At 40.8% G+C, this 25,238-nt stretch overlaps 3 protein-coding genes across 3 annotated transcripts in view; 2 read left to right on the forward strand and 1 right to left on the reverse strand.

Moving 5' to 3' along the window:
* Positions 1-10,819, forward strand: part of LOC137262081 (sperm-specific sodium:proton exchanger-like) — a 57,787-nt gene extending 46,968 nt beyond the window's left edge. The window contains exons 25-28 of the mRNA XM_067799864.1: positions 1,376-1,458; positions 1,673-1,861; positions 5,348-5,463; positions 6,967-10,819. Of these exons, the coding sequence (XP_067655965.1) occupies positions 1,376-1,458; positions 1,673-1,861; positions 5,348-5,463; positions 6,967-7,744 (1,166 nt within the window). The 3' untranslated portion in view covers positions 7,745-10,819. The remainder of the gene's footprint in view (positions 1-1,375; positions 1,459-1,672; positions 1,862-5,347; positions 5,464-6,966) is intronic.
* Positions 10,820-11,515: 696 nt separating this feature from the next.
* Positions 11,516-20,361, reverse strand: LOC137262006 (uncharacterized). Its single transcript, XM_067799806.1, has 10 exons — positions 20,003-20,361; positions 18,534-19,284; positions 17,907-17,953; positions 17,560-17,627; positions 17,111-17,225; positions 16,123-16,252; positions 15,759-15,884; positions 14,557-14,690; positions 13,043-13,817; positions 11,516-12,991 (listed from the first exon to the last, which is right to left on the reverse strand). Exons 1-10 carry the CDS (start codon positions 20,359-20,361, stop codon positions 11,516-11,518), a joined length of 3,981 nt encoding a protein of 1,326 aa, XP_067655907.1.
* A 2,120-nt stretch (positions 20,362-22,481) lies between these two features.
* Positions 22,482-25,238, forward strand: LOC137261157 (uncharacterized). The gene is made up of 2 exons (XM_067798860.1): positions 22,482-23,100; positions 25,105-25,238. Exons 1-2 carry the CDS (start codon positions 22,482-22,484, stop codon positions 25,236-25,238), a joined length of 753 nt encoding a protein of 250 aa, XP_067654961.1.

Consider the following 25,238-nt stretch of genomic DNA (forward strand, 5'->3'; position numbering starts at 1 on the left):
GGGGTGAGAGGAGGTGGATATTTTATTACATAAATGTAATAAAGCCGATTTAGCCTGAAACATGGTAAAACACATCTCATTACTACATACTTACTACATATTCACAAATACTTAATGTTAACACATACATGTGCATACATTGCAAAACATAAATACATTACCATGGCAACTTCTGATATCTATATGGTCAGTACCATTATTTACATCACACGACTTGGATAATGTAAACATTACACTTATGGTAGACATTAGAATATACAGAAAGAATATATTTTAAACAATGAAAACATACCAGGTTGGTGACACCTGCACTACTACCAACGTGACACATCTACAGCATCCTGTCCACGTTATCTGTAGGATGAATAAATCCCATGTGCAGATAATAATATGCATAACAAACTATTAAAACAGCAACTACAGTAAAATTACTAACGACCACATCTAACCACACATACGCACATACATCCACAGGGTACTAACGGCAGTTATGTTTCAACATAGTAGGAAGATGAGAAGATTATTGCTACATATTTTACTTAAGTGAAATAATACTAAATAAACTAATAACTATGTGTGATACTATGATATAGATAATTATGTAACATAAGAATTACACAACTCACTGTACTGTCAGCTAAACCTAAATCTAACCTGAGCTATGCACACAAACTAAACAACAGTATGATAACTCACTCTAATGCGAGTTAAAATCTACATCAATGCAATAACATAACTCACTATAATGTGAGCTACCATCACATAAACTATTTACACATAATGAAAAGTGATTGCTGAGATATTAACAATCCTATAAACAATAGCCAATGTAACCACCAAACCATAAGAAATATATACAAGACTAGAGATTACCAACCTTTATACATGAAACACACTCCAGATCACCATGATCTCGATCCAAATGTAAAAAGAAAACACAACCTGTCTGATGATGACCACATGAGATACTGACATGGAAACTAGATCAAATTAAACTCTAAATGCCTTGATGCCTTACACACTTGGGTAAACAAAGAACAATAGAACTTACACACTAGCCTGAGCAAAGGACATGTTTTAAGAGGGATTGACAGGAGAAAAGCATGCAGTGCAAATGATTATGACTGAAATAGATTACATTGAGACTAGGATTACATTGAGTCACTAAATTGGTGTTTAGAGAGCTAGGGTTAGGATATAAAATGTTGAAGATAAAATAACTGATAAATTTAGGTAGATTTAGGCTATGTAATGAGATAGTATATCTCATCAAAATAACACCATGACACGATACTTTAAGAGATTCACATGTTTATTATATTTACAGCAGTAACTATATACAAAGTTGACTCTGCCACATGTGCTCTGGTTTCAGGATTTGCCCAGAATGCCTACACACGGGAACAATTTGTGGGGCCATGCTACATTCCATGGACAGTGCTCAAGCTCAACTTGCAGGTGAGTGTTGGTATCGTGATTTCATAACTTACGAACTACATGTGGTCAGTGCCATCTCTGACAGACCTTGAAAAAGTTTATGTCAACCTAAGACTTCAGTTATCAGAGATGATAAAAGAAAAAAGTGAATTCCTACTGAGACTGAGCTGAACCTAATTCCTTCAATTTTTCTGTTTTCTTGTCATGCAATATTACAAGATGTACATGTTCACAGCCTGAGAAAGGTCCCACTCCGATTGTCCTAGTGGTGCCGAGTGAGCTTGGCCAAGTCGCCCCTGTAGCAGAGCGGCGCCTGTCATCTCACGACATCCGCAGTGAACATGGGGCATACCTGTCGTCTCTCTCACGCCTCTGTCTGAGACATGCATCCGTCCAGCGCAACATCATGGAGACAGAGAGAAAGGTAAGACAGATTATACTACTTCTGCATAGCAGTTCATTTCTTTAACTCACCGCACCCCAAAGGCCATATAGGCTTATGTCACTGGAACAAAAAATACTTAAACTTTGCAGACACTTAAAGTTCCAGATGCCTGAGACCCAAGAAACCAAGTTTGATTCCCCACATGGGCACAAAGTGTGAAGCTTTTTTCTGGTGTCCATTACTGTGATATTGCAGGAAATATTGCTAAAAGCAGTGTAAACTAAACTAAACTCACTCACTTGCTTCAGTCTTTAATTGTCCTACATTCTAAGATAACTTCAGTGAAAGATCAAAGACACCAACAGTACTTTATCAGACGATAATGTGCACTTTTTACGTTACGTCACAATGTGCTGGCATCACTGTTCCATTCTAGTCTGCCCCCTCATAATTGAACACTTTTGCATTACGTCACAATGTAACTGATGTCACGATGCATGTCAGTTGTTGTTGCCTTTTATAGCCTCCCACAGTAAACTACTCTGTTGCATCCCCTTTCTCTGTTTGCAATTGCGTCACTCAGCTGACCTCACTGGTGGAAACATTATGTTTATGTTTTCAGATGGATAAAATGTCTCATAGTTCGACTCACAATTTTGCAGCAACACAGAAATATTTGCAAGGTTTCCATTCCCACAATGCAATTGTGGAATGTTGCTTGATTAGTCAACTTCATCTGAATGTGCTGATCTAAACTTACGTTGTAGTAGAAATGCAACTTTCATATTGTCCCATATCATTTAAAGGGGCACTGATGCGGAGCAATTTCCGTGGACTGGTGTAAACTTTTGTTATTGTTTTTCTCCCGTGAATACCCGGATGATATCCCAGAATTCCTGACTGGTTTGTGACCTCTGCCGCGCAGTCCGTATGCGCACTTGATAGTTTAATTATAGACAGATCAACTGAGGTGAAGTCATCTTTACTTCATTACAAATGTATTATGAAAACAAATGAAACACTTTGAAGGTTAATCATCTGCCCGTGGTAGAAATGGTGAAAAAAACTATTAGGACGGGAAAATAACGTAGCCAATGTACGTCTCTATATTTTGTCTCATAACCCTAATTAGTTTATTGTCATATTTGTATGATTTTGAAAATTAATGAAAGAGCACACGATCTGCTTATACTCATAGTAAATTTCTAACATAACAGCAACATTTATACATTGTTTAGATTGCCAATATGGATCCTATTTCACACACATACGCGATCTAGTGTGTGTTTTCCGTCATATAGATTCTGCTGAATGCTACAACAAATAAATTAAAACAAAATGCAAATAATGAATGTAAAACAGACTAATTTTGTAGTAACAGTGTCAGGCTACTACCTTGTTCAGGAATGTATCCATCAATATCCACGTAAAAGAAATCGTATTCCATTCATCTGCAGCTGGTAAATAATCCTGCTCTGTGTCGCGTGTCTTACGACAGTCTAATTTGCGAAAAAGTAACACATCGTTTCACATCTTTCGTTGGTGAAAACCTGATAGCCCTCTCATTGGTCACCCAAGATAGCACACCTGGCAACCAACTGTATGATGTCCGCTATTCTAAGTAATTTAGTTAACCAATAATGAGCAATCAATCAATCAACCCAAGGGTGGTTAATTCTTTGAAGGGAGGATGTTGTTTTTACACTCGCACTTTAAGACAGGGTGTAGTCATCTACACATACCGCCTTTTGACAAATCCCCTAGAAGATAACAGTAATTAATCAATCAGTGTGTTATCGGTTAATCCTTTGATCGATGTTTGTTTTTGTAACTCAGCTGATAAACCCTCTTGCATCACTTACATGCACATATTACATAACATACAATACATTTGCCATTACAGACCTTAATTTATAATGTTGAGTATTTACTCCAGACAGGAGAAATGCCAAATGGGAAACTTTGTTGAGTAACCTGAGTGGTGTTACTACTAATTATACCTGTTATAAATTCATTAATTGACCATCCAGAGAATGATGACAAATAACACGTGTAGGTTTACACCATCAAACGCGAGTTACAGCAAGGAAGATGTAATCTCTGTGTTGCAATTTGCAGCCTGAAAACACTTAGGGGCCGAAACTGTTTTGAGGATACCAACGGAATTTCGTTACATAAGGAATACATACAGGCATTTGCTGTGTACTTGGGTAAATAGCTGAAATAGGGGGTTTTTTTACGTAGAAAATTTTCAGATTTCTCTACCAAAGGCAAAGTCATTGTTGTTTTTGTTTATGAATTCAAATAAATCAACTGTGTGTTTTTATTATCATAAATAATAAACCATTGTAGCTACCATAGCTACCAAAATTTACGTATGATATTTCCTATCACAGCTGAACCAACACTCAAAACTACCTAAATATAAAGCTTTGCAATGTTTCAGACTGAAACAAATGGCTTGCTACGTGCCTGTAGACATCATATTTTCATGTAACATGATTAAATATAGAGGTTAAAATCACAGAAATAGGATCAAATTGGATCAGTAACTATACCATCCAAGCATCCGAAAAAACCTACACTGCTGGGGTATTTTGTTACGATCAGACAAGGAATACCATGGATATTTTTAAATAATGGCATATGATGGGCATCCGGCCTCCTGACTGTTTAGGTGAAGAAATTCTGCTAATATTGACAGGAGCCCAGTTCCTTTGTCCGTCACGGTCGAAGGAGTGGGCGCTGACCAATTTGCAGTTTGGTTTCGTAATTAGACCGTTGGTGAGAAACATTATTCGCTCCGCATCAGTGCCCCTTTAATCACAGATATAAAGAGATAATTTAGAGAAGATATTTAATCCGGACATAAACCGTCATAAACTGTTTTTATAATAATGTTCATCTCAACGTAGAGAGGCAGACACATCAATAGAACAGCGCATCAGTTAGCCCTGTGCAAGGAGTCTTAATTTAGGTCTGCAACACCGTTGTTTGTTTTCTGCCTTACATTGATCAAAATTTTCCTTAGAAAGTATTAAATTTGGCATCTTAGAAAAGAAATAAAATTCACTGTAACACCAAGTATAGTGTAATAAAGCACATGTTCACCCTGAACTATTCTTACATTAAAGCGTCCTCATGCTTTATCTATAATAGTTCAGGGCAAAAGTGTGCTTTATTACACTACACATGGTGGTAGAGCGAGGACTGTATTTCTTAAATACAACTACTACTCAGTGCATATTTTTAAATACAAGTAGTGCTTGTCATTTCTCCAATACATAGAGACAGACAGGTGATAATACATGGCTTAAAGTCTGTAACGTCTATATTTATGGAACCTGATCTGAGGCACCTGCAGGCAGAATGCCCTGAAGTAAGAGAGATCCTCATCCATAGTCTGCCAGCTCACACTCAGGAAATGGCAGGTGCGTTGATAGATTTAACCTTGTTCAAATCCTTCCCTCGTGGTTTCTTTTCCTCAAGCATCTTCCAAATTTCAACAGCTGGTTTTATTCCCAGGGTCCTCAGGGTCACAGACACAGTATCACACACTTCCTGCATCGACGGTTATCACGTGACTCGAGCAAGGGGGACAATCGTGTCAGTGTCCTTTCAAATGGGGAGATTCCTTCCAGGTGGGTGTATTCATGGAGAGAATGCAGCATTTTTATAGTTAATGTTGCAAGCTCGACTTCATTCAGAAATTATCTGTATATCGGTTTGTATGTGTCTTTTTCTATTATCTTATGTATCATTTGGTTTTTAGTGTTATCAATTTTACCTCACCTGAGCTGTAATCTCAGTGGATCTATATTAACACACAAATGAATTAATCATAAGTTAATGAAGTTAAACATGCCATGTTATTGAGTAGCCCAGTCATCTAAGGACTTACAATTCACTACCCATGAAGGTCCCAGGGTAGAATAGACCTTCAGCAACCCATGCTTGATATAGAAGGTGACTCAGCTTGTCGTAAGAGGCGACTGACGGGATCGGGTGGTCAGGCTCGCTTGACTTGGTTGATACATGTCATCAGTTCCCAATTGCGCAGATCGATGCTCATGTTGTTGATCACTGGATTGTCTGGTCCAGACTCGATTATTTACAGACCGCCGCCATATAGCTGGAATATTGCTGAGTGCGGCATAAAACTCAACTGACTCACTTACAATTCACTTTCCCCTATGCACCTCTATCAGCCTGTGCTGTAAATCTCAGCAGCGTGGTAACCATTCAGGACATGCCACTTCAGGGTTTCCTTTCACTCTTGGTGAGCACACTGAGATATAACTAGAATACTGCTGCACCAAATACAGTTGACTCCCTCATAATCACTGGTGTCTACAGACATGTTCACTTATTATGTTTCAAGACAGTCGGAAGAGGAAGTAAGTGTGACCACCATTATTTTGATGTCTCATTGTGTGATGTATATCACATTGTTTGAAGTGTCGCCTATTGTCCTATTTGCCTCAAATCATCTGTATATTGCATGTTCTGTGTCATATTGCCTGTTGTCATATTGTCTGTTCTATGTCATATTGTTTTGTTTTCTGTCCTATTGCCTATTCTCTGGCAAATTGCCTGTCCTATGTTATATTGGCTGTTCTGTGGCATATTGCCCGTTCTGTGTTATATAGAGTGTTCTGTCTCATATTGCCTGTTTGATTCAGTGTCGTATTGCCTGTCGATTCTGTGTCATATTGCCTGTTCTGTGTCATATAGCTTGTTCTGTGACATATTGCGTACTCAGTGGCATATTGCCTGTCCTGTGTCATTTTGCCTGTTCTTTGTTATATTGTCTGTTCTGTGTCTGTTGCGTCACATATTGAATGGTGTGTCACATACTGTCTGTGGAGTCACATTGTCCATTGGTTCACCAAATGCCTCTTGTGTCACATATTGTAGGCTGGGTCATATTGTATGTTTGGTGTCATTGTGATTGTTGTTAGTGTCAGGATTAATCTCACAGTTAAAAAGTTAACTTATCAAACCAAAGTCAATGTTTTCACTTCTTGCATTGGTACAATGTTATTTCTTGTGTCCTTTACACAATGTAGTATGCTACATCCCCTCACACTTAAACATGTCACCAATAAGTAGTACTGACAACAGTTGGATCCTTTTCATTCCAGATCAATGCTAGGGAAACGAATGTCGACACCGGCATGTATTGAAACCCACCAGAGGAAAGCTCTTCTAAACATGTCCAGCACCTCCATGCCACTGCCGGACAACAGCTACGACTACCTTAATGATGATGACACCGTAAGTCTCCCCAGCTCCACTGAGTCTATCACAAATGAGGATACCTCCAATCCCAACACTGGTCGGAAACCCAGTGCCAGTGGAGTTATTATTACCGATATCCTCCATGGGGGACACCATCATCCTCTCAGCCTTCGGAGGAACTCAGACATCGACTACAGTGACACTTCTGGCTTCGGGCAACGTCGGAGCTCAGACATTCTGCATGACCACAACATTAGCCCCCTTCCCACCATGGAAGAGGAAGAAAATGAATCTGATGTAAGTGACACATGTTCAGTGGAGAAGCCTGTTGATACGGAGGAGAGGTCTCCACGGTCACTTGGAAGGGGAAGTGGTTCTGGTGTTGGGGAACAATGTGATACCACAGTCTCCATGGAGGTTTCTGATAATGTGTTTGAAGAGGATGATGATGATACTCCTTGCATAAACAATGGATCAGTGAAGAAGAATGGTCCTCTGAAAACAAATGGATCTGTGAAGAAGGTTGATGTTGCTGTAGGGTATGGCATAGGCTCCAGTCAGCTGATGGAGCCAGATAGTGAAGGCTCCAGTCAAGTGTTGGAGCCATCCCAGAGCTCCACTGGAGTTGAAATTATTGTGCATGAATTGGACTCACCACAGAGGGAGGAAACTAACTTGTAGGGATGAAAACAGGTTGATCAAAACTGTCAAGATGTCAGGTGACATGATTGGTTTTTTTATCAAACCTTTTGATCATCAGGCTGCTGAGCAGACTTTGATAAAGAATAATGTAATGACACCCCTCTATATACAACAGGATTACTAACTATAAGGTTAACTGCAGATCATCATCTCAGAATGATTTAGTGTTGCAGTGCTTGGTCTTTGTAAGAAATCAGACACAAATCTGAACCTATTAGAAAGAGACTAAGCGCTGCCCTTTTATGTGTATGTTCTTATCTGCACTATATCTTTCAGAAATGTCTTTATGGCATTGACCTGTTTTTTCAAGATGTGTAATGACACCTACCTGAAAAATTGGTTCTGAAACTTTGTGTGCACCTGATGATATCAAGTGCTTATAATGAGTCAAGCACCCCCAAGAAACACTCTTTCTTGTGTGAACATTGTCAGAGTCGCATATGATAGGGTAGGGTGTGCTCACTTGTTTATGGACATCACTCCCACACCTGTAACATCCTGTGGAATCTGTTTTGACTGATGAGTGAGATTGATTAGGAAGCATTTGATAAGGTAGTCAGGAACAGGTACAGAAAGTTTAATAAAGTGATCATATTTTGTTTCTAAACCAGCATGTCACTTTGTGAACTAGAATCCACAATACTTATTTAAGACTTGATAATCTCCATGGATGTATATATCAGACTGCTGACCATTTCTGCAGGTGTATAGATGGGGAACAGATGTTTCCACCCCCTCAGTTATTTACACTGAAACAGTGATGGTGAAGCTACAGGAAAGGGCAGCACAGCTTGTTCTTTGAATGTTATATTATCTGAATCATGTCGACCATCAACTGTTTTCATTCTCACAGCTTTAGGAATAATGGAAATGTCAAATTGTTACACATTTCTTGTTAACTTGGAAATTGTTCATCATGCGAAGTGTATATTTTTGTCCTTATGTGCTTGTCTACTCATCCACAGAATTCTTCAACAGCATTGTGTGTATCCAAGCTGTAATAGAGTTATACAAGTTTTGCTTCGACAGGTGCTCCTGAAAGTGAAGGGTATTTTGCTCAATCATACAGTTGCCCTTCTTATCCATGTCAGTTGTGTAGCTGTATGGTTGTTGGGTTACTGTCAGGATGTTACATGCGTGGTGTACCCAATGTGCTGTGATGGAGTCAGCAGTGTTGTTTGAAACAGACAATGAATGTTATAACGCTCTAACCACACACTCTGAATGTGTGACAGAAACGGTACCAAATATTTTTGTTGTTATTATTTGTTCTGGGTATTGATACTCTTCTTTGATGTTCTGATATTTCTTACTGCCTGTGTAAATGTTGTTTCCATGATTTCTGATTGCCATGAGTGCCACTGTACAAAGCGGTCTTAGCACTAAGGTGACCGTAAATCCCATACCTTATCATAGACTGGTCTTAGCGTCAAGGTTGTTCTGTACAATGGCATGCAGGTCAAATGCTGTGTCATGTGATAAGCAACTTCAAGACTACTGTACACTGTGTAGTATTCACTTCAATAGGTTTATGTGTATGTCATGCCTGCATTAGATCTGTGAATATTCAATAATGAATGATGATGTGTCCTCCAACCGAGGAAACTATGAGGAGTAACCATTTATGACCAGAGTGTTGACATACTGGTATTTTTTATATACTGGTATATATGTTTTGTCACACATATGCTAGACACCTACTATTAATTGTGTTATTGTGATTGTTGAATTCTGGACATTACAAAATGTAAATGTGCCTGTATTTGTATGTTGTCAGAAATGTGAAGTTGTTGTTGCCAAATCTCCTTCCAAATAATCATCTGGCTCCATATATATGTAATCAAATACCTGAATTAAAAAACCAAGATATGTCAAGGTGGCCTCCAGGAATGATGTGAAAGAGGTTTGCAGAAATCACCTTACCAATCCAGCAACTTGTTGACATGTTTTTCAAACATTCTGGTTATGAAGCACTTCCCAGTGCTTACCTCCAGGTTTCATTTATCACCCAAAACTGTGTTCCACAGGAGATATTGTTTGTATGAGATCATACCATATCTCCTAGGAGATATTGTTTTGATAGTAGATCTTGGACAGTGTCCTGACAGTGCTCAGACATCATGAACATGGTGACATCATGATGCTATGACATGGCTGTGCTGCAAGTCTAATGGTAGCACAGTGTTCAGCTATACAAATGTATGCATTTTTCATTGAAAACCAATGAAGAGTGATTTTTGATGATAAACAGAATCTCCCCGGGCCCCTCGAGTCTGCTGATATCAGTTATGTCAACACTGGTTGATAAAAGTACAAATATCCATGGCAAGCCTCAAATAATATATTTGTAACTCTGTCAGCTCGTGTTGATATAACTGATATCCTAGAGATATCTACATTAACATGGTATCATTTTGCTACATGTTTAAAGTACAAGCAGTACCTGTACATGGACACATGGACTGTGAGGTAACTGTCCCACATCCATCTAGTGATCATGTCATAGAAGCCTTGCAAAAAGGGTGTGTCAAACTCATAATCTGTGGGTTTAGGTACGCTGACTTGTGCATATTACGGCCACATAACGATGTTCACACAAATCTATTTCCCAAATACACATGTACACAGAAAGGGATTCTAATGGAATGGGTGTTAGATTACGTTGTGATATCTGTTGACAATAGCTTGACTTGTGCCAGCAACAGTTAACAGGGGTGTGAGCCAGATGAAGATGGATAAGTGAGGGTAGTCGATTACTGACACACTCAGTTACAAACCATGAACAGGTGGTTAAGTTCTATATCTACCTGGTGTCAATATTAGACAAATGTTTTGTGATGGCCACTCATGTCTTGGTTCTTGTCATCAGGACTGCACATTGTTCTTCCAGGTGTCCAAGTGCTATAGTGTGATTTGTTACCTGATTGTTACTTGTATACAGATACATGGTATTGTTTTCCTTGTTATCTACCACCAGCTATATATAGCTGTTATCCTATAAATACTTGCTACTCTATTTATGCTTCTTTCTTTGCAATAAAACCATTTTTTATCTGTTGGCTTTGTCCCTGATTTTAGTGAGTTAAACAAATCAATGGATGATGAAAGAATTAACATTATTGCACATCATTCTTCCTATCGTCGGAACCAGTGTATCATGGAAAGATGAAAGGTGTCACTTAATATCAGTAGAGTCCTAGATTAATGTTCATATGTCACTTTGACCTTGCATCCGCTAAATGGTTTTGTCCATGGAGCACTGGCCCAGACAGTGGAAAGTCTGGGGTTTGATCCCTGGCCACATCACATCGTAAGAAGTTAAAACATACAACTTGCTGTTACCGTGTCTGATGCTTCAAATTAAAAGATTTATACAAGTACTGTGGTACAGTGGCTCTACTCAAGTAGGATAACTGTTAAACTTGGTTTTCTAGTAGGTTATGTTTGGTAGCCTAGTGTTCCAGCACTGTGAAAGACGCATTTCAAAGGACAAGTAGAATCACTATGTCCACAAGTGCATGCACATTGCCTAAGATATGTAGTGATTTTGAGCATGATCCTACATTGAAGCCTGTTTTACCTGGAGCTGTCAAGACACATCAAGTTGATAAGGTGGTATATAACTGATTACTGATACAATACAGCAGTAACATTCATTCACTCACTCATTGTTAAACAAAGCTGATAGAAACCCTCATCCACATCAATAAATATCACAAGGAATCAAAACTAGTTAAATATTTATTGCGTTTATGTGGGTGTGATGGATACAGTGGCCCTAAGTATTTGATATTGTGTGAGATGTTGATGCCGGTCATTGATGTAGGCCTTCAGTTTACTATTAGCCTTAAGGTGGAAGGTCAGGCATGTCTGTTGCAGCTCCACCAGTTTCTCAAGGCCACAGTTGTGGAGGGCACAGCCAGGCATGTCACACGTCCAGCACAGTTGGCGGGATGACAGACGACTTGAACTTGACCAGTTTCTATCCAGATTGTTCAGTTTCCTGTCTGTTAATTCATCGTACATTTGAACATCACACAAGCTGTCCTTGTTGCCAGAGCTCCAGGAAGGTTTCACCTCCTTATTGGTGTCCACAGGTTTTAACCCAGAGTTTAAAGCTTGGCAATGATTTTGGACAACAGCGCAATGAACACATCTGATTTGTGGATTCTCACAGGAAGCATTATAGTCTGAACTGCTGTCAAACTTAACACAGTGGCATGAGGTATCCTTTCTCCTTAGATCAGTATGATGCTTCTGATCATCTTGCCCCTGTCCAAGCTTTCTGCAATCCAGATTCATTCCACCTTTTTCTTGAGATATTGTATTTTGACATGCATCTCCATCTGGATTTTCATCAACAACACATCTAGTAAAGGGGAGACGTGTCCAGTTCCTGTCTGGGGACTCATTTTTGTTTAGGGGCTTATTATGGCAATGGCAGGTATCACTATCTGATCTTTCATCATTTGTATAATGTCCACAAGTGGCTTCTACATAGGGAAGCTTTGACAAACCATTGTTAAAGGATCCCCTATGGTCCATCAGCCCCACGCCACACTGGCATGTCTGATTGTCCTGTCTGTCAGGCATATTGATGATCATACCACCAGAGGCTGTTCCATTGTCCTCTCTACAGATCTCAAAGCTAAAGAGTGCACATTCTGGAACACATGGACAGAAATGATCGCTAGAACTTGACCAATTTGTGTTCTCATCATCCTTGCTGTGCGACTGATTCTGGAATCGAACTGATTTCTGTTGTCGATCACTAGGAGACATCTTGTGATGGACATGCTCAACTACATGGTTTAGTTTAAGATCCTGTTTGGGTGAATCAGCTTTTGTAAATATTTTTTCTGGTCGTATTTTCACAACCTTTGTTCCTTTGGCATCTTCAGTATCTGTTGCTGGTTGATTCCTGCCTGAGAAAAGGGATCTCCATGCAAAGAAAGTCTTCTGTTTCTCAGGTGCCGGTCTCTGCACCTCATCAGATGACTCTTCCTCAACCTCTGTCCAGTCCTTGAACATGTCCCCTCTCTTGGTTTGTTTCAGCTTGAACTTAATTGCCTTTTCTATTACTCTATCCTTCTCTCGCATGTATTCATCATCTTCCTGTGCAAAGTGTGATGTCCTTTTGGCTGGATTATATGTGTTTGATACTGTTCCAATGACAGGTAAGCTAACACGAGTAAGGAGTTCTGTTTCACGATCCTGCCCACCACTCTCTTCATGCACTACATCTTTCTTTTCTTCAGATTGTTCATATGAGCTTACTGAAGGTTCCAAGTTTGGAGCATCTTGTTCAGCAAGTACACTCTCGTTTGGCTTAGAATCGGTGTTGGTTACATCATATTTGCCATGGTGATGACTATCCACAGGCATCTTCTCAATCCTTTCTTCACCCTGAATGTCAGACATAAATTTGTCTCTCACCAAGGAAGTCAAAGGATCATAGCCATAGTCAGAATAATGAGTCTCTCTACTTTCAATAAGTTTTTTCTCCTTGTTTAGTTTGAAACCACCTGTTTTATGTTGAACAGACGAGTCAGATTCGGGGATTGCTGACACAGTAGCTTTATCTGCTGGAGGTGGCTGATTAACACCAGAGTGTTCACTAATGGCCTGTGTGATTATCCTCGATGCTAGGATGTCTGCCATCTTGTCAACCGACTTAGAATCAAGTTGCTGCTGGTGTTGCTCGACACTCTGGTCACCCTGTTTGACCTTCCTAGGTGGAATAATGTCCCTGTGAAGTGTGGCCCACTTACTCACAGCTTTCTTCTTTGGTTTCACAAATCGTTTCAAGACATTGGCTTGAACCGAACTATTCTTCTTCCCGAAAAGTTTCCCAGCAAAAGACACTTTTCTAAACCTCTTTTTATGATTGTTGGTCGTTTTGGTGAAATCTCCACACAGTGTCTTCAATACATGCCATAGGAAGTGGTTTATCCAGGGAAGGTATGGAGAACGCTGTGATGAGATCTGAAGTTCATCTCTGTACTTAGGTGAAGCCAAGCATGTGAACATCTGGCAGAGATTCTCGTAGTTCCTACGTAAACAAACACGCTGTATTTAAGAAGGAAGGAAAACCAAAATGTTCATCTGTATAACCTATTGTATAGGTTTCCTCTTCATGGGGCGACGATGGGTTAGCCTAGTGGTTAAAGTATTCATGCCGAAGACCTGGGTTCGATTCCCCACATGAGTACAATGTGTGAAGCCCGTTTTTGATGTCCCCCACCCTGATACTGCGGGACTATTGCTAAAAGTGGTGTAAAACCAAACTCTTTCACTTGCTCACCTCTTGCTGATCGTTATGGAAACCTCAACTTTATAGGCATCATTAGTTAGAATACCACTGGAACCAGGATCAGTACATATGACTAATATCAAAAATATCTAGAAGTTATTGCTAATGCGTGTTACTCGTATTATTTACGAATACAACATCCTTTTAAATCCCCATATCCATAAAATCACATGTTTGGCTACTGGCATAATATCAAGGCGCCAAATTTACCTTGTGTCCAGTTTGGCCTTGTTGGTATTCTTGAATGTACCTGTGAAACTAACTATTCTGATGCATCCTACAATATCAGCTGATGGCAGGGGGTAACAACTGCCAACACGGACCGGCAAAAATAAACATGGCAGAAGATACGGGGCTTTGAAATGTGCCTCAGTACTCTCTCCAAACAGCAAGCGCCCTAGGTAAGGTTACAATGACAGATGGTCTCCATATTCGGCAACCATAAATGTTCATATTGTAGGTTTATATCAACTCGTACCTGTAAATGTCGGGAAAGTCCCTGCAAATCTCTGACCACGTGTCAGTCAACTTGGCCACCGGGAACATCTGAAGTCCATTTATCACCGACCACGCGGACTGCAGGTCACTGGCTTCTCGACACGCCTCACCGACCTGTACCAGTAATAGAAGACTAAGTGGGTGGGTGGTGTTTTACGCTACTTTTGTATATTCCAGCAATATCACAGCGGAGATATCAGAAATGGGCTTCACACATTATACCCGTAGTGAGTCAGTTTAGTTTTACGCTGCTCTCAACAGTATTCCAGCTATATGGCGGCGGCCTGTAAATAATCAAGTCTGGACCAGACTAACCAGTGATCAACAACATGAGCATTGATCTACGCAATTGGGAACCGATGACACACATTACACACGTAGGGAATCGAGCCCCTGACTTCAGCATAACGAGCAGACGCTTTAACCACAAAGGCAAGTCACGACATGAAATATACATGTACACGTTAAGTAGAGTGCATAGGCGCATGTCACCTTACACAACGATATCGCATGCACAGGGTTGCAACCATAACATGCTCCTGTAATCCTCATGAGGAAGAATCCCCAAATCTGAACAAATGCCCATAGGTTCGAATCCCCAGCTTATCAACGGTTTTGATCCTGTTTGTTTTCATAGTATCTGTGCTTTACCAAAGCTCAAGGTCATATTAAAGCCAGCGCGATGTGGTATACATTTTTGCGATTTTCGAAGATCAAGGTATATGACTGGAGCCACTTGGGATTCGCAAAACAAGAGCACAGCATCTTAGAATGACAGCTGGTTTAAAGCCACATGCACTGATATGTTGTTGGCAAAGCACGGATAACGCTGAGAGCAAATATGGGATTCATACAACCACCCGCAACTTCCTGCAAGAACAAATCGTCCCTGATTCCAGTGATATAAAACGGTTAAAGTTGTTCCCATGGAGATTCCAGGTTAGAATAGTTCCTCATCAACCTGTTTATGTTGGTCGTAAAATACGCCCCAATAAGCCGGGTGGACAGACATTGTGACTTCGATGAATGCGTTTGACTGAGAGCTGGTGGTGTGGGTCGTTTCTTAACATACCAATCACTGGATTTTCTGTCTGTACAAGTCGCCGTCATTATGGCTAGGGCGTTGTCGACTGTGGCATTAAACAACGAACAAACCTAAAGGTTGTTGCTGTAACAATTTACCTGTATGAAGAACTTAACCCTCTGGGCCCTGTCAGCGAGCGTGTTGGATTTGACGATCTCCATGGCAACGAGATTGCTGGCATGGTTGGAGAAGTCGATCATCTTGATGAGGTTTGAAGGGCGGCTCTGGTTAGTAAACAAAACTATGATATGGTAGCTACAGAGACCATCTAGTACCCAGTCTTACAGTGGGGCTCTTGTGAGCAAGGTATGATTAAGAACATATATAAAACATAATTTGGCGTTTCATCATCAAAGCCCGCCAGATGAGGACTACTTATCTATTCTTTGTCAAATTGTAACATTATCCCCATATCACCCGCCCACAACTCCTCTCATCTTTCTCCTGTTGTCAACAACTTACCGTGTTGTGTTTGTCGAAGAAGTTGATAATGTCCACTTCTGTCACTTTCCTGAACAGGTCTACATGAATCTGGGTCAACTGAGCGGCGAAGATCTCTGGTGTCGCCCCATACAACCATTCCTTCTCCTTCCTGTTAACATTAAATCTAAATTTCTATTGATTGCTTCCGAGAATGACATTCTGCGATCCATACACCGTGTAGCGAATGGTCCGAATCGTTTTGGGTGCCTTTGGTCATGAGGTTATTTCTATAGGTGGAATGTGTGAATGTGTGATTTGGGTAGCCCAGTTGTTAACGCGTTCGCTCGTCACGACGAAGACCGAGGTTTGCTTCCCCTCACGGGTGCAATGAGTGAAGCCCACTTCCATTGTTCTCTGCAGTGACATATAGATAGGATATTTATATAGCGTACATATCCACGCACTAATGCATGCTCAAGGCGCTGGTATTTTCCCCTCGATCACTGGATGTCAATCTCAACAGCACATCGTATTTCAATCTCAACTCCCTGGGGAGTATACAACAGTGTACAACTCTTGCTGCCACCAGGCGCACCGAGTTTATTGTGTTCTCCTAACGAGGTGGGTGGACTGGGACAAATAGTCACAGCACTTTGTCTAAGTTTACTGCACGTTGCTGTACCCGCAACTAGGTGTATGCACGTGTTCATGTGGCCACCATCTGGTCATATACCAAAGGATTCGTGGGTTCTTTTAAGTGCACAGGATTGTGTACTGTACACTAGGGGTTGTGACAACACTGAAAGAGTCTGCACACAAAGTTGACTCCAAGGTTTTTACACCCGGTCACAGGTGGGCTCGATCCAGAAACCTCAACCTCGCTGGATCACTAGCCTGGCGGCTTAGCTCGCCCACCATGCCCCCATTACTGCAATGTTGCTAAAGCGGCGTAAAACTATACTCACTCACTCACTGTAGTAAGTGTTGCTTTTGAATTAATGATAACAACAGTCTGACACATACGCACCTCTTGAGGGATCCGCAGGTTTCGAACATAGCCGAGTTGAGCATGGCATCCAGTGTTTGAGGCCGCTCTACTCGCCTACTCTTCAGGCTGGTCCATCTGGCGGGCGCGGACTTTCCTGCAACAAGTCCCACATTAACAGGGTATATGTACGGGTATGTATGTTTAACGAAACGTTTGATATTTTGACGAACGGAATTAAATGAAGTGTGCAGGTTACCCACTCATCGGTGACCACTATGTGTAGTGCACCTGTGCATCTGTGGCTTAGATCGTTTCAATTAGAAATATAAAAGGGGCCTTTCAACCAATGGGATGCAGAATATCTGGGAAGTTAGAAACAGTTATGGAACTCTTCAAATGTCTGAGCTGATACAGAAACATGGAGGAACCAACCATTCCTCCTAGAGTAGGTGCGTGGATGTGGGTACCGTGTTAAAAACAATACTTACGTTTTGCCTTAGCAAATTCTTCGAAAATATCGGTGATGCTTTCGTCCGAATCGGAAAGATCAAGTGTCCTATTAAAATGATAATGATATTACACTCTGTAACAGAATATATTAGTTCACAGTGGATAAGATAAGTCTCTACAAAATGATGCGTCTAGTTAAGCTTGAGTCATGCTGTCGGCTTTCATTGTAAAGTATATGTACGAGGCGACTAAATATACAGAGCGTAAGTCGGGTTCGGGTACCTGGTTAAACATCAAACGAGCTCTGAATATATCAGAGGGATGAGACTGATATCCCTGTCTGATTATCTTTCATTCTTTCATGACATGACGTGGTTCTACTTACATCTGGCGTTCTCTTGTTAATCTCTCTTCATTCCGTATTTTCCAGATCTGAAGCAAGACATTCAGTTCAGAGTCTGGTGCCAGCGAACTTACACAAAATGTCAGCATTAGCGATTCTTTGTTATTTCGCGTAATGTATAGGTACCTCAGGCGTTGACAAAAATATAATAAAACGTCGAGGTCGCGACAAGATCCATTCATACAGCTTGCAACACTGTGAAATCTGATTTCACCAGGTATTCGGGGTTTATTATTTTCTGCCCTTGACGTTTTTAATGTATTATTCCACCCTGAAAGTTGCTCGTTACAGACACTAGCGCAGTGGGGGCCTATTGCCGAATCAGAGTGCCTCTGAAACCGAAGCGAAATTTCAGTGGCCAAGTTGGAAACACTCGTACTGAACAGCAAAAGAAACGCAACTCTGGCGTTTTGACAAGTTTTAAGACGTCAACATGAACGCTTACTTTTACGCGATTTCATTAGTTTGAAACTTGCGTTTCGTTTGCTGTTCAGTATACTTCCAAAGGACACTTCCTGTGTCAGACTGGAATAGGAGACAAAATTAAGGGTGTACTGTAAATTTAAACTTATATGGGTCCGAGTTCTTCAATACTAGTATGGTATTTACTTTATGTAACTGGTTGAGTGAGGTCTTGGTAAGGCCCCACTTCGGGAAACGGATGATGGCGATATCAACGGCTCTGTAAGGCTCCTCTGGTAAGGCTTCGCTCATGATGGCCAGTGTCCAGTACTTGAAGTGCAGGCCGCTACCAGAAGTGAACCCTGTGTTGCCACCTAGGCTGATCTCTGATTGGTTCTTCCTGACCACGTGACGGCTTTGCCTGCGCGTGTCTGATTGTGAAAGATCTGTTGAAGATTGCGTCTGTTTCAACTCACCATAGACCATTCTTGATTTTGACCGTTTGACTCGTGGGATTACAAATTTGACAGTACTATAAAGAGAATGTTTTGGCATTGTAGCATTCTTTTTCTTCTGCAGATGAGAACCATTGTCTGATTCTTGGAAATTTGAAGACGAAGCAGGATGCTTGGAATGAAGACTCGCAAAGGAGCTCTGGATGCCGACATTATCTACAGCACAGAAAGCGAGCGGTCTTCTGATAAATGTTAGGATTCCGTCTTCACCCTTGGTGTCTCTAGGTATTGAAGGTCTTCTGGCATCTATGGCGTCCTCCTTCCCGACCGTCCACATACGGTAGCCGTACCACTCAGGATGGTCTTGAGCCTGGATCATTTCCCGCCAACTTGTCCACAGTTCGTCTGAGCCGTCTGCTGAGTTGCACATCTCGAAGTACAACACGCTGCCGAGACTTGTGCAGACCGCGAACGTCCTGGACCGAGTGTCGATCATGAAAAACCTGGAAATTATGAAATTATATAAAACTTTACACAGAGGAACGAATCGAAGAATGAGGACCCCTCAACCCTGCACCGATGTTTTTAGGAGTTTTGTTCCAGGCAGCAAACTCGTTCCAGGTTCATGTGATGTAGGCGAGAATTTGTTAAAGCGAGGTTCACATATTTGGCATGTTTTTCGTGAACCTTGTCATTAGTGTCAAAAAGGAGAAGTTGATGATGATAAAGAGTGTAATACAAAGACTGACTGTAGCTCAAGATACTGTGTTTGTGCCAAAACTTGATAAAAACGGTCACAATGACATGGAACTGAACTGGCTCACTGAAGTCATTACTTATCCAAAACTCGATGCCTAAGACAACTGAGCCTGAGTCGATTTCAAATGATCACTAGTTGCTGCGTAGAGAAGTAGAGAACTATCAGCAAAATCGGCTTACATTTGGAATTCTGTCCACCAAACCTAATAGAAAACTGTATGATGACATCATAACTGATAAATATTTGCAATGGAGGGAGTGACAGCTTCTTCGTCTTCCTCGTATCCAGAACACACAGAGGCAGCCATTTGTAAGGTGACCTCGATGGTTACGTGTCGCCTGTACCCCGTCGCCTTGAAGCATTGTTCATGATAACTCTCACTTTGTCTGATGGATTGATTATACCAGACCACGTTCGTTATAAACCACCGAGATATTGTAAAACAGCTCAGTAAACCATACCTGATAAACTCCAGTGGAGAGGAGCAGACGAGCTCCATACCCTCCACATCAAGGTCTACATTCGCTCTGTACTTAATGGTGGGACGTTTCTGGTAGTCTGGAAGACGCTGAACGGCCATTACAAAGTCTGTTGTGGTCAGTCCCATAAACACGTGACGGTCCACCTCTCCGTCCTCTCGGAGCTGGAAGCACGGCGCTTCCAGGACGATGTCAGAGGAAATACCCGGATAGCCTCCACCTTTTAGTAGTTTCGCTATTCTGCCGGACCTTTCATCCTTCCTCGTATCAGAGTGTCCCCCGATGTAATGTTTTAAATACCGCGTGACGTTGTTTGTGAATTTGTTGATTCTGCAGTTCATGTTATGACCTTCACATCACCGGAATCATTGTTGTGGACTGTGACGTCATACCATTATGACGTCATATTTTTTATACCCAAGATTCTCGCTGATATGTTGTTACACCCAAACTCAGACCTTGTGAAATTCTGGGAAACAGCAGATCCCTTGTGTAGTGAAATTCTTGCCACAAAGATTTATGATAATCAGTTCAAGTGAAATAATGTACGGCAACCCAATTATTGGAAGACTTACACGATAATGTACCATAGTAATTACAACAATTTATGACAAACCACTGATACTTGTCAGGTATAATCAAACTCAGATGAATATCATTTACATGTGTGTGTGAAACACAACGTTTTGGACACTATTTTGATTTCTTAATTTTTGATCCACAGATCAACCAGGGACAAAACACGTGCGATGCTGCACATCATATCTGTGATTCAGATGCAGAATCACAGATGAAGACTTTACAAATTATTTCATAGCTATGAATATATCCCATTCTTATAATCATGCAGACATTCTGGAGATACCATACAGACATGTCAGTATCGTTTGAAACTCGTCAAAACAACCAATTATCTGTCTTAGATTTCAAATTTTGATGTCGAATAAACTGCAGGGCAAAATAAGGTGTGCACTTGAAAAAAATGTAATCAAAACTTTTCAAAGGTAATGGAAATTGCTCAAAACTGCAGTCGGAACACTGCGAAATGAAAGTTTGAAAGACAACGTTGATTCATCACTGGTGTACAGTGCTGTATACATACTTTTATTGCGTGGTATTTTAGGACTTAATTACATCTTCCCAGCTGTGATATTGTAGGCGCGCCAGCCCACAGATGCCATCGTCTCATCAGATGGTGATTAGGTAAAACGACAAAAGCACAATAATAATAATGACGTCATTAGTCCAAGCGATGACATGACGTCATAATCACGGCGCACACAGCAACATCGGCATTCGTAAAGGTGGAATCCCTTGGCGATTGAAGTCACTGATACTGCCAAATCCCGGTAAGTTGTTTTACATTACATGTAATAGGTTATTAGAGTCTTAAGTGCACGAATTAGAGTTGAAACACACGGGCGATCACACTGTCACACGAAGTTACGTGCTTCTGTCGAAATCAAACGTCACTGGAGCAATAAAGCCTGTATCAACAGTTCAATCAGTAAGAAAGATTACATCTAAACTAGAGTCTAAAAGAAACGCCACAAAATATTTTCAGCTGTAAACAAACAAAACAAAAGCTAAATATGGTAACATAAAAAGTTTTACTGCAAAATCAATCATTCAACAACAGTATTTAATGGTTATCAAGAAGAAAAACAACGCAATTCGTGATCTAAGATCGCATGAATGACACTTTGGTGCATTATCCAGTATTCGATCACCAGTGCAGAATCGACTGGGAGCTTTTTCATCTTTTTGGGTAGCACATAGTGTTCAATGCCGAGTGGGGCCCCCTCTAGCGCAGGTTCAGCCAGGAAGACATCTATAAGTGCATTGTGCTGAGTCAGTAGGTTTGGTTAAACACCGATTTGAAAAGTTGTTATTGTTTAAAGAACAGATAGGAGTGAGTGTGATTAGATTAAAATACAACAGGGCCAAACGTGTTCTGTCCCTGGAAACTTTGAAACTGTTGTCAGGACGGACGGGTAATTTCGTCATAGATTCCACCTTGTTAATACGAATTCGCTGGGCAATCGAAAACATACAAATTATCCCCAACCCGGGGCACGTGAAACGAGAAGAATGAGATATAAACCTAGGGAGATTTCCCGATATATTTAATGAACTTGTTAATTGTCATTGCAGAGTGTGAAAATTCTGGGACAGTAAACGACAGTTACGTCGTCTAATAAACGCGTTATGAAGTTTGTCCCTTCACATGATAAGTCAAATACTTCTAGGGGCTTGTTGAATATTGGAAGAAAATAATGTTTCTAAAATGCCTCAGGAGTTTTCAAAACAAAATATTGTGTTCGCTGCTTATGCTTGGCGTTCAGAAAATAAAGCAGTGATCCCCTGCACCAACTTCACCTATCGAGATGAAACATCTGATCGTTTTCAACCTTTTTTGTTTCCAGGACTGTTATTCATAACGTGGTGTAGACGAGGAGCCATGGACCGAAACAAGGGGCCTCTCCAGAAACTCCTGCTACTGGATGAATACAGCGACCTTGAAGACATCGTCCTTCTCGAGGCATCGTTTGTTGAACTGGACAAATGTGGCGATGCTGTACAGCAGGTAGTCCTGGGACTGTCTCCAGATCATCTTCTACTCGGCAGACGACAAATTGTCAATTGGAAGGACGATCCCGCCATCACCTCGAGCGTGGATGTCGACCTCGCAGTTGACGGCATGGAGCTCAAGTGGCTCATTCCCCTCAGATCTGTTGACATCTCAACAGTGTCAGAAGATTTCATTTTGAAAGTGTCCGCACGGCACTCTCGATCACGTTATTTTGAGTTATGCACCGTGCGTGAGAGGGATTCAAGATGGAACAACTGGTTAGATCGGATCAAATATCTCCAGGATGACCCTTATGGCTACATATCACATCTGCCTCTCAGACAGGGATCCTTGCTGTCGCTCACTAGCAGTGAATCGTCGTTGTTCCTCGGAAATACAATGGAAGACTCGAACTCTCCGAAACTTGCTTTTGATTTGGACACTACGGCCTCGGGAGAGGGTCCTGCCATGGAGGAGAGCACATCCACCGCTATGTCAAACGCCGATGGTAAGGCCGTGTTTTTTCTTTATTATTTCAAGAGATGATATTTGTTTCGAGCCAAACAGTTGTACTAGGTTGAATTTAAAGTAGGAATGACTGGATTGTACTTGCACAAAGAACTTCAAATGTGTTAGTCATGGTACTCTTTAAAAATCAAAAGACATTTTATTGAAAATGGATTCAAGCAGAAGGTAAACATAAGAGTGAGTAAATATTTAACGTCACATCGGCAATATTGCTGCCATATCGTCTTTCTTCACTGTGTACCGAGAACAGAAGCCAGTGAGCTACAACATGCCGACTCGAAACTATACTACAAATCTACTGTATTAATACTGACACTAATAACAAATATTTGACAAATGAAGTGACAGAATAAGTAACTTATCTTCTACGTGTAGGTTTTCAGTTGTCACAACACTCAGCGAATGTAATCAGCTCCTGAAAATAAACCAGTCTCGATCTTAAAAACTCGCCATCACGTGACAAGCCGAGGCATACGCTAAGGGGCTTTTTAGTCAACCTGGGTGAACTGACTCTTAGATTTAGAGTCCATTTTCGATATTGCTGCAATTAACTGCCTTTTCACGAATATTTCATTGGGACATATATCCTTCGAACTGCGATGCATTTACTTCTGTTGTTGCTGCAACTACTATCACAGTGATAGAACAACATTCGTACGAGTTTTACAGTAGATAACCAAATGGTTGTCAAGCGGATCGTGTCCCAGCAATTGAAATACAACGACCGGTAATAAAGAAGACGACGACCCTATCCATTCACACGAAAACCTTTCCTTTTCGGAATGTAGTCGCTTCTCAGTGAATGAGTGACTGAGTTTAGTTTTTACGCCCCACTCATCATTACTCCAGCTATATGTAAATCCAGACAATCCACTGATCAGCAGCATGAGCACTGACCTGCGCAACTGAGAACTGATGACGTGTGTCAACCAACTCAGCGAGCCTGACCAACAGCAATCTCGTTAATCGCCCCTTACGACAAGCATGTGTTAAGGCGCGTTCCTATGTTGCATGTTTTGGTATAAACTTTGTGCCACAAACTGCAACGTGGGAATGCGCGTTTATTCAACATCAATATTCAACCCGGTCCTCCACGGGTAGAAGTCGCTTCTGACGGTCTGCGGTGTAGTACTAGCTAGGGTAACTTACAACCTCGAATCTTCATGAAGCTGTAATGTATCACTGACACCACATTAAGCAACAATTTCTGTACAAATGTAATTAAAGGAACATGAAGTTAGAAACGGATTCGGGATTGGGGATTCGAATCCCGAATCTGAACATATTTTTCAGATTCGGAATTGGAATCTAGAATATGAATACTTTTTTCAGATTCGGGATGAAATTAGGAAGGGATTGGAGATTCGAATCCCGAATCTCAACATATTTTTCAGATTCGGAATTGGAATCTCGAATATGAATACTTTTTTCAGATTCGGGATGAAATTAGAAACGGATTGGAGATTCGAATCCCGAATCTGAATATATTTTTTTCAGATTCGGGATTCGAAGCCCGAATTTGAACACTTTTTTTCATTTGGGATCCGAATCCCGACATGAAAAAATCTGAATATTTTCTTCAGAAATTCAAATTCAGGATTTGAATCCGGAATCCGAATTTTTTGTTCAGATTCGGGATTCAAATCCTGAATGTGAATTTCTGTTCAGATTCCGGATTTTTCTTTTCTAGATTCAGCATTGCAATCTGTATGTGTGCGTGTGTGTAATCTTATTTGAAATTCTGACGAACAGTGTCAATATACATTATTTCACCCCATTTAATGTACCATTTGAATCCCGAATCTGAAAATTTTTTATTCAGATTCGGGATTCGAATCCGCAATCCCAAATAAGTTCCTAACTTCATGTTGCTATGTATTAACTGCTCATCCAGTTTTTCCATCTGCCGTGATACAATTGATATTATGTTCAAAGCAACACCCATTCACTGAATACTGCCATATTCCTGACTTTTGTGTTCCAGATGAAAAAGTGGAAAGGAATGAGTTGATTGGGGGTCCCGAGGACAAAGGCTCCAAAAGGAAGAACTTTTTTCACCGCTTCATGAAGAAATGTAAATGCAAGGATGTCCGCAATCGAAGCAAGAGTAAAGGCTGA

Source organism: Haliotis asinina, chromosome 14 (genome assembly GCF_037392515.1).
Source record: "Haliotis asinina isolate JCU_RB_2024 chromosome 14, JCU_Hal_asi_v2, whole genome shotgun sequence".
Lineage (NCBI taxonomy): Eukaryota > Metazoa > Mollusca > Gastropoda > Lepetellida > Haliotidae > Haliotis > Haliotis asinina.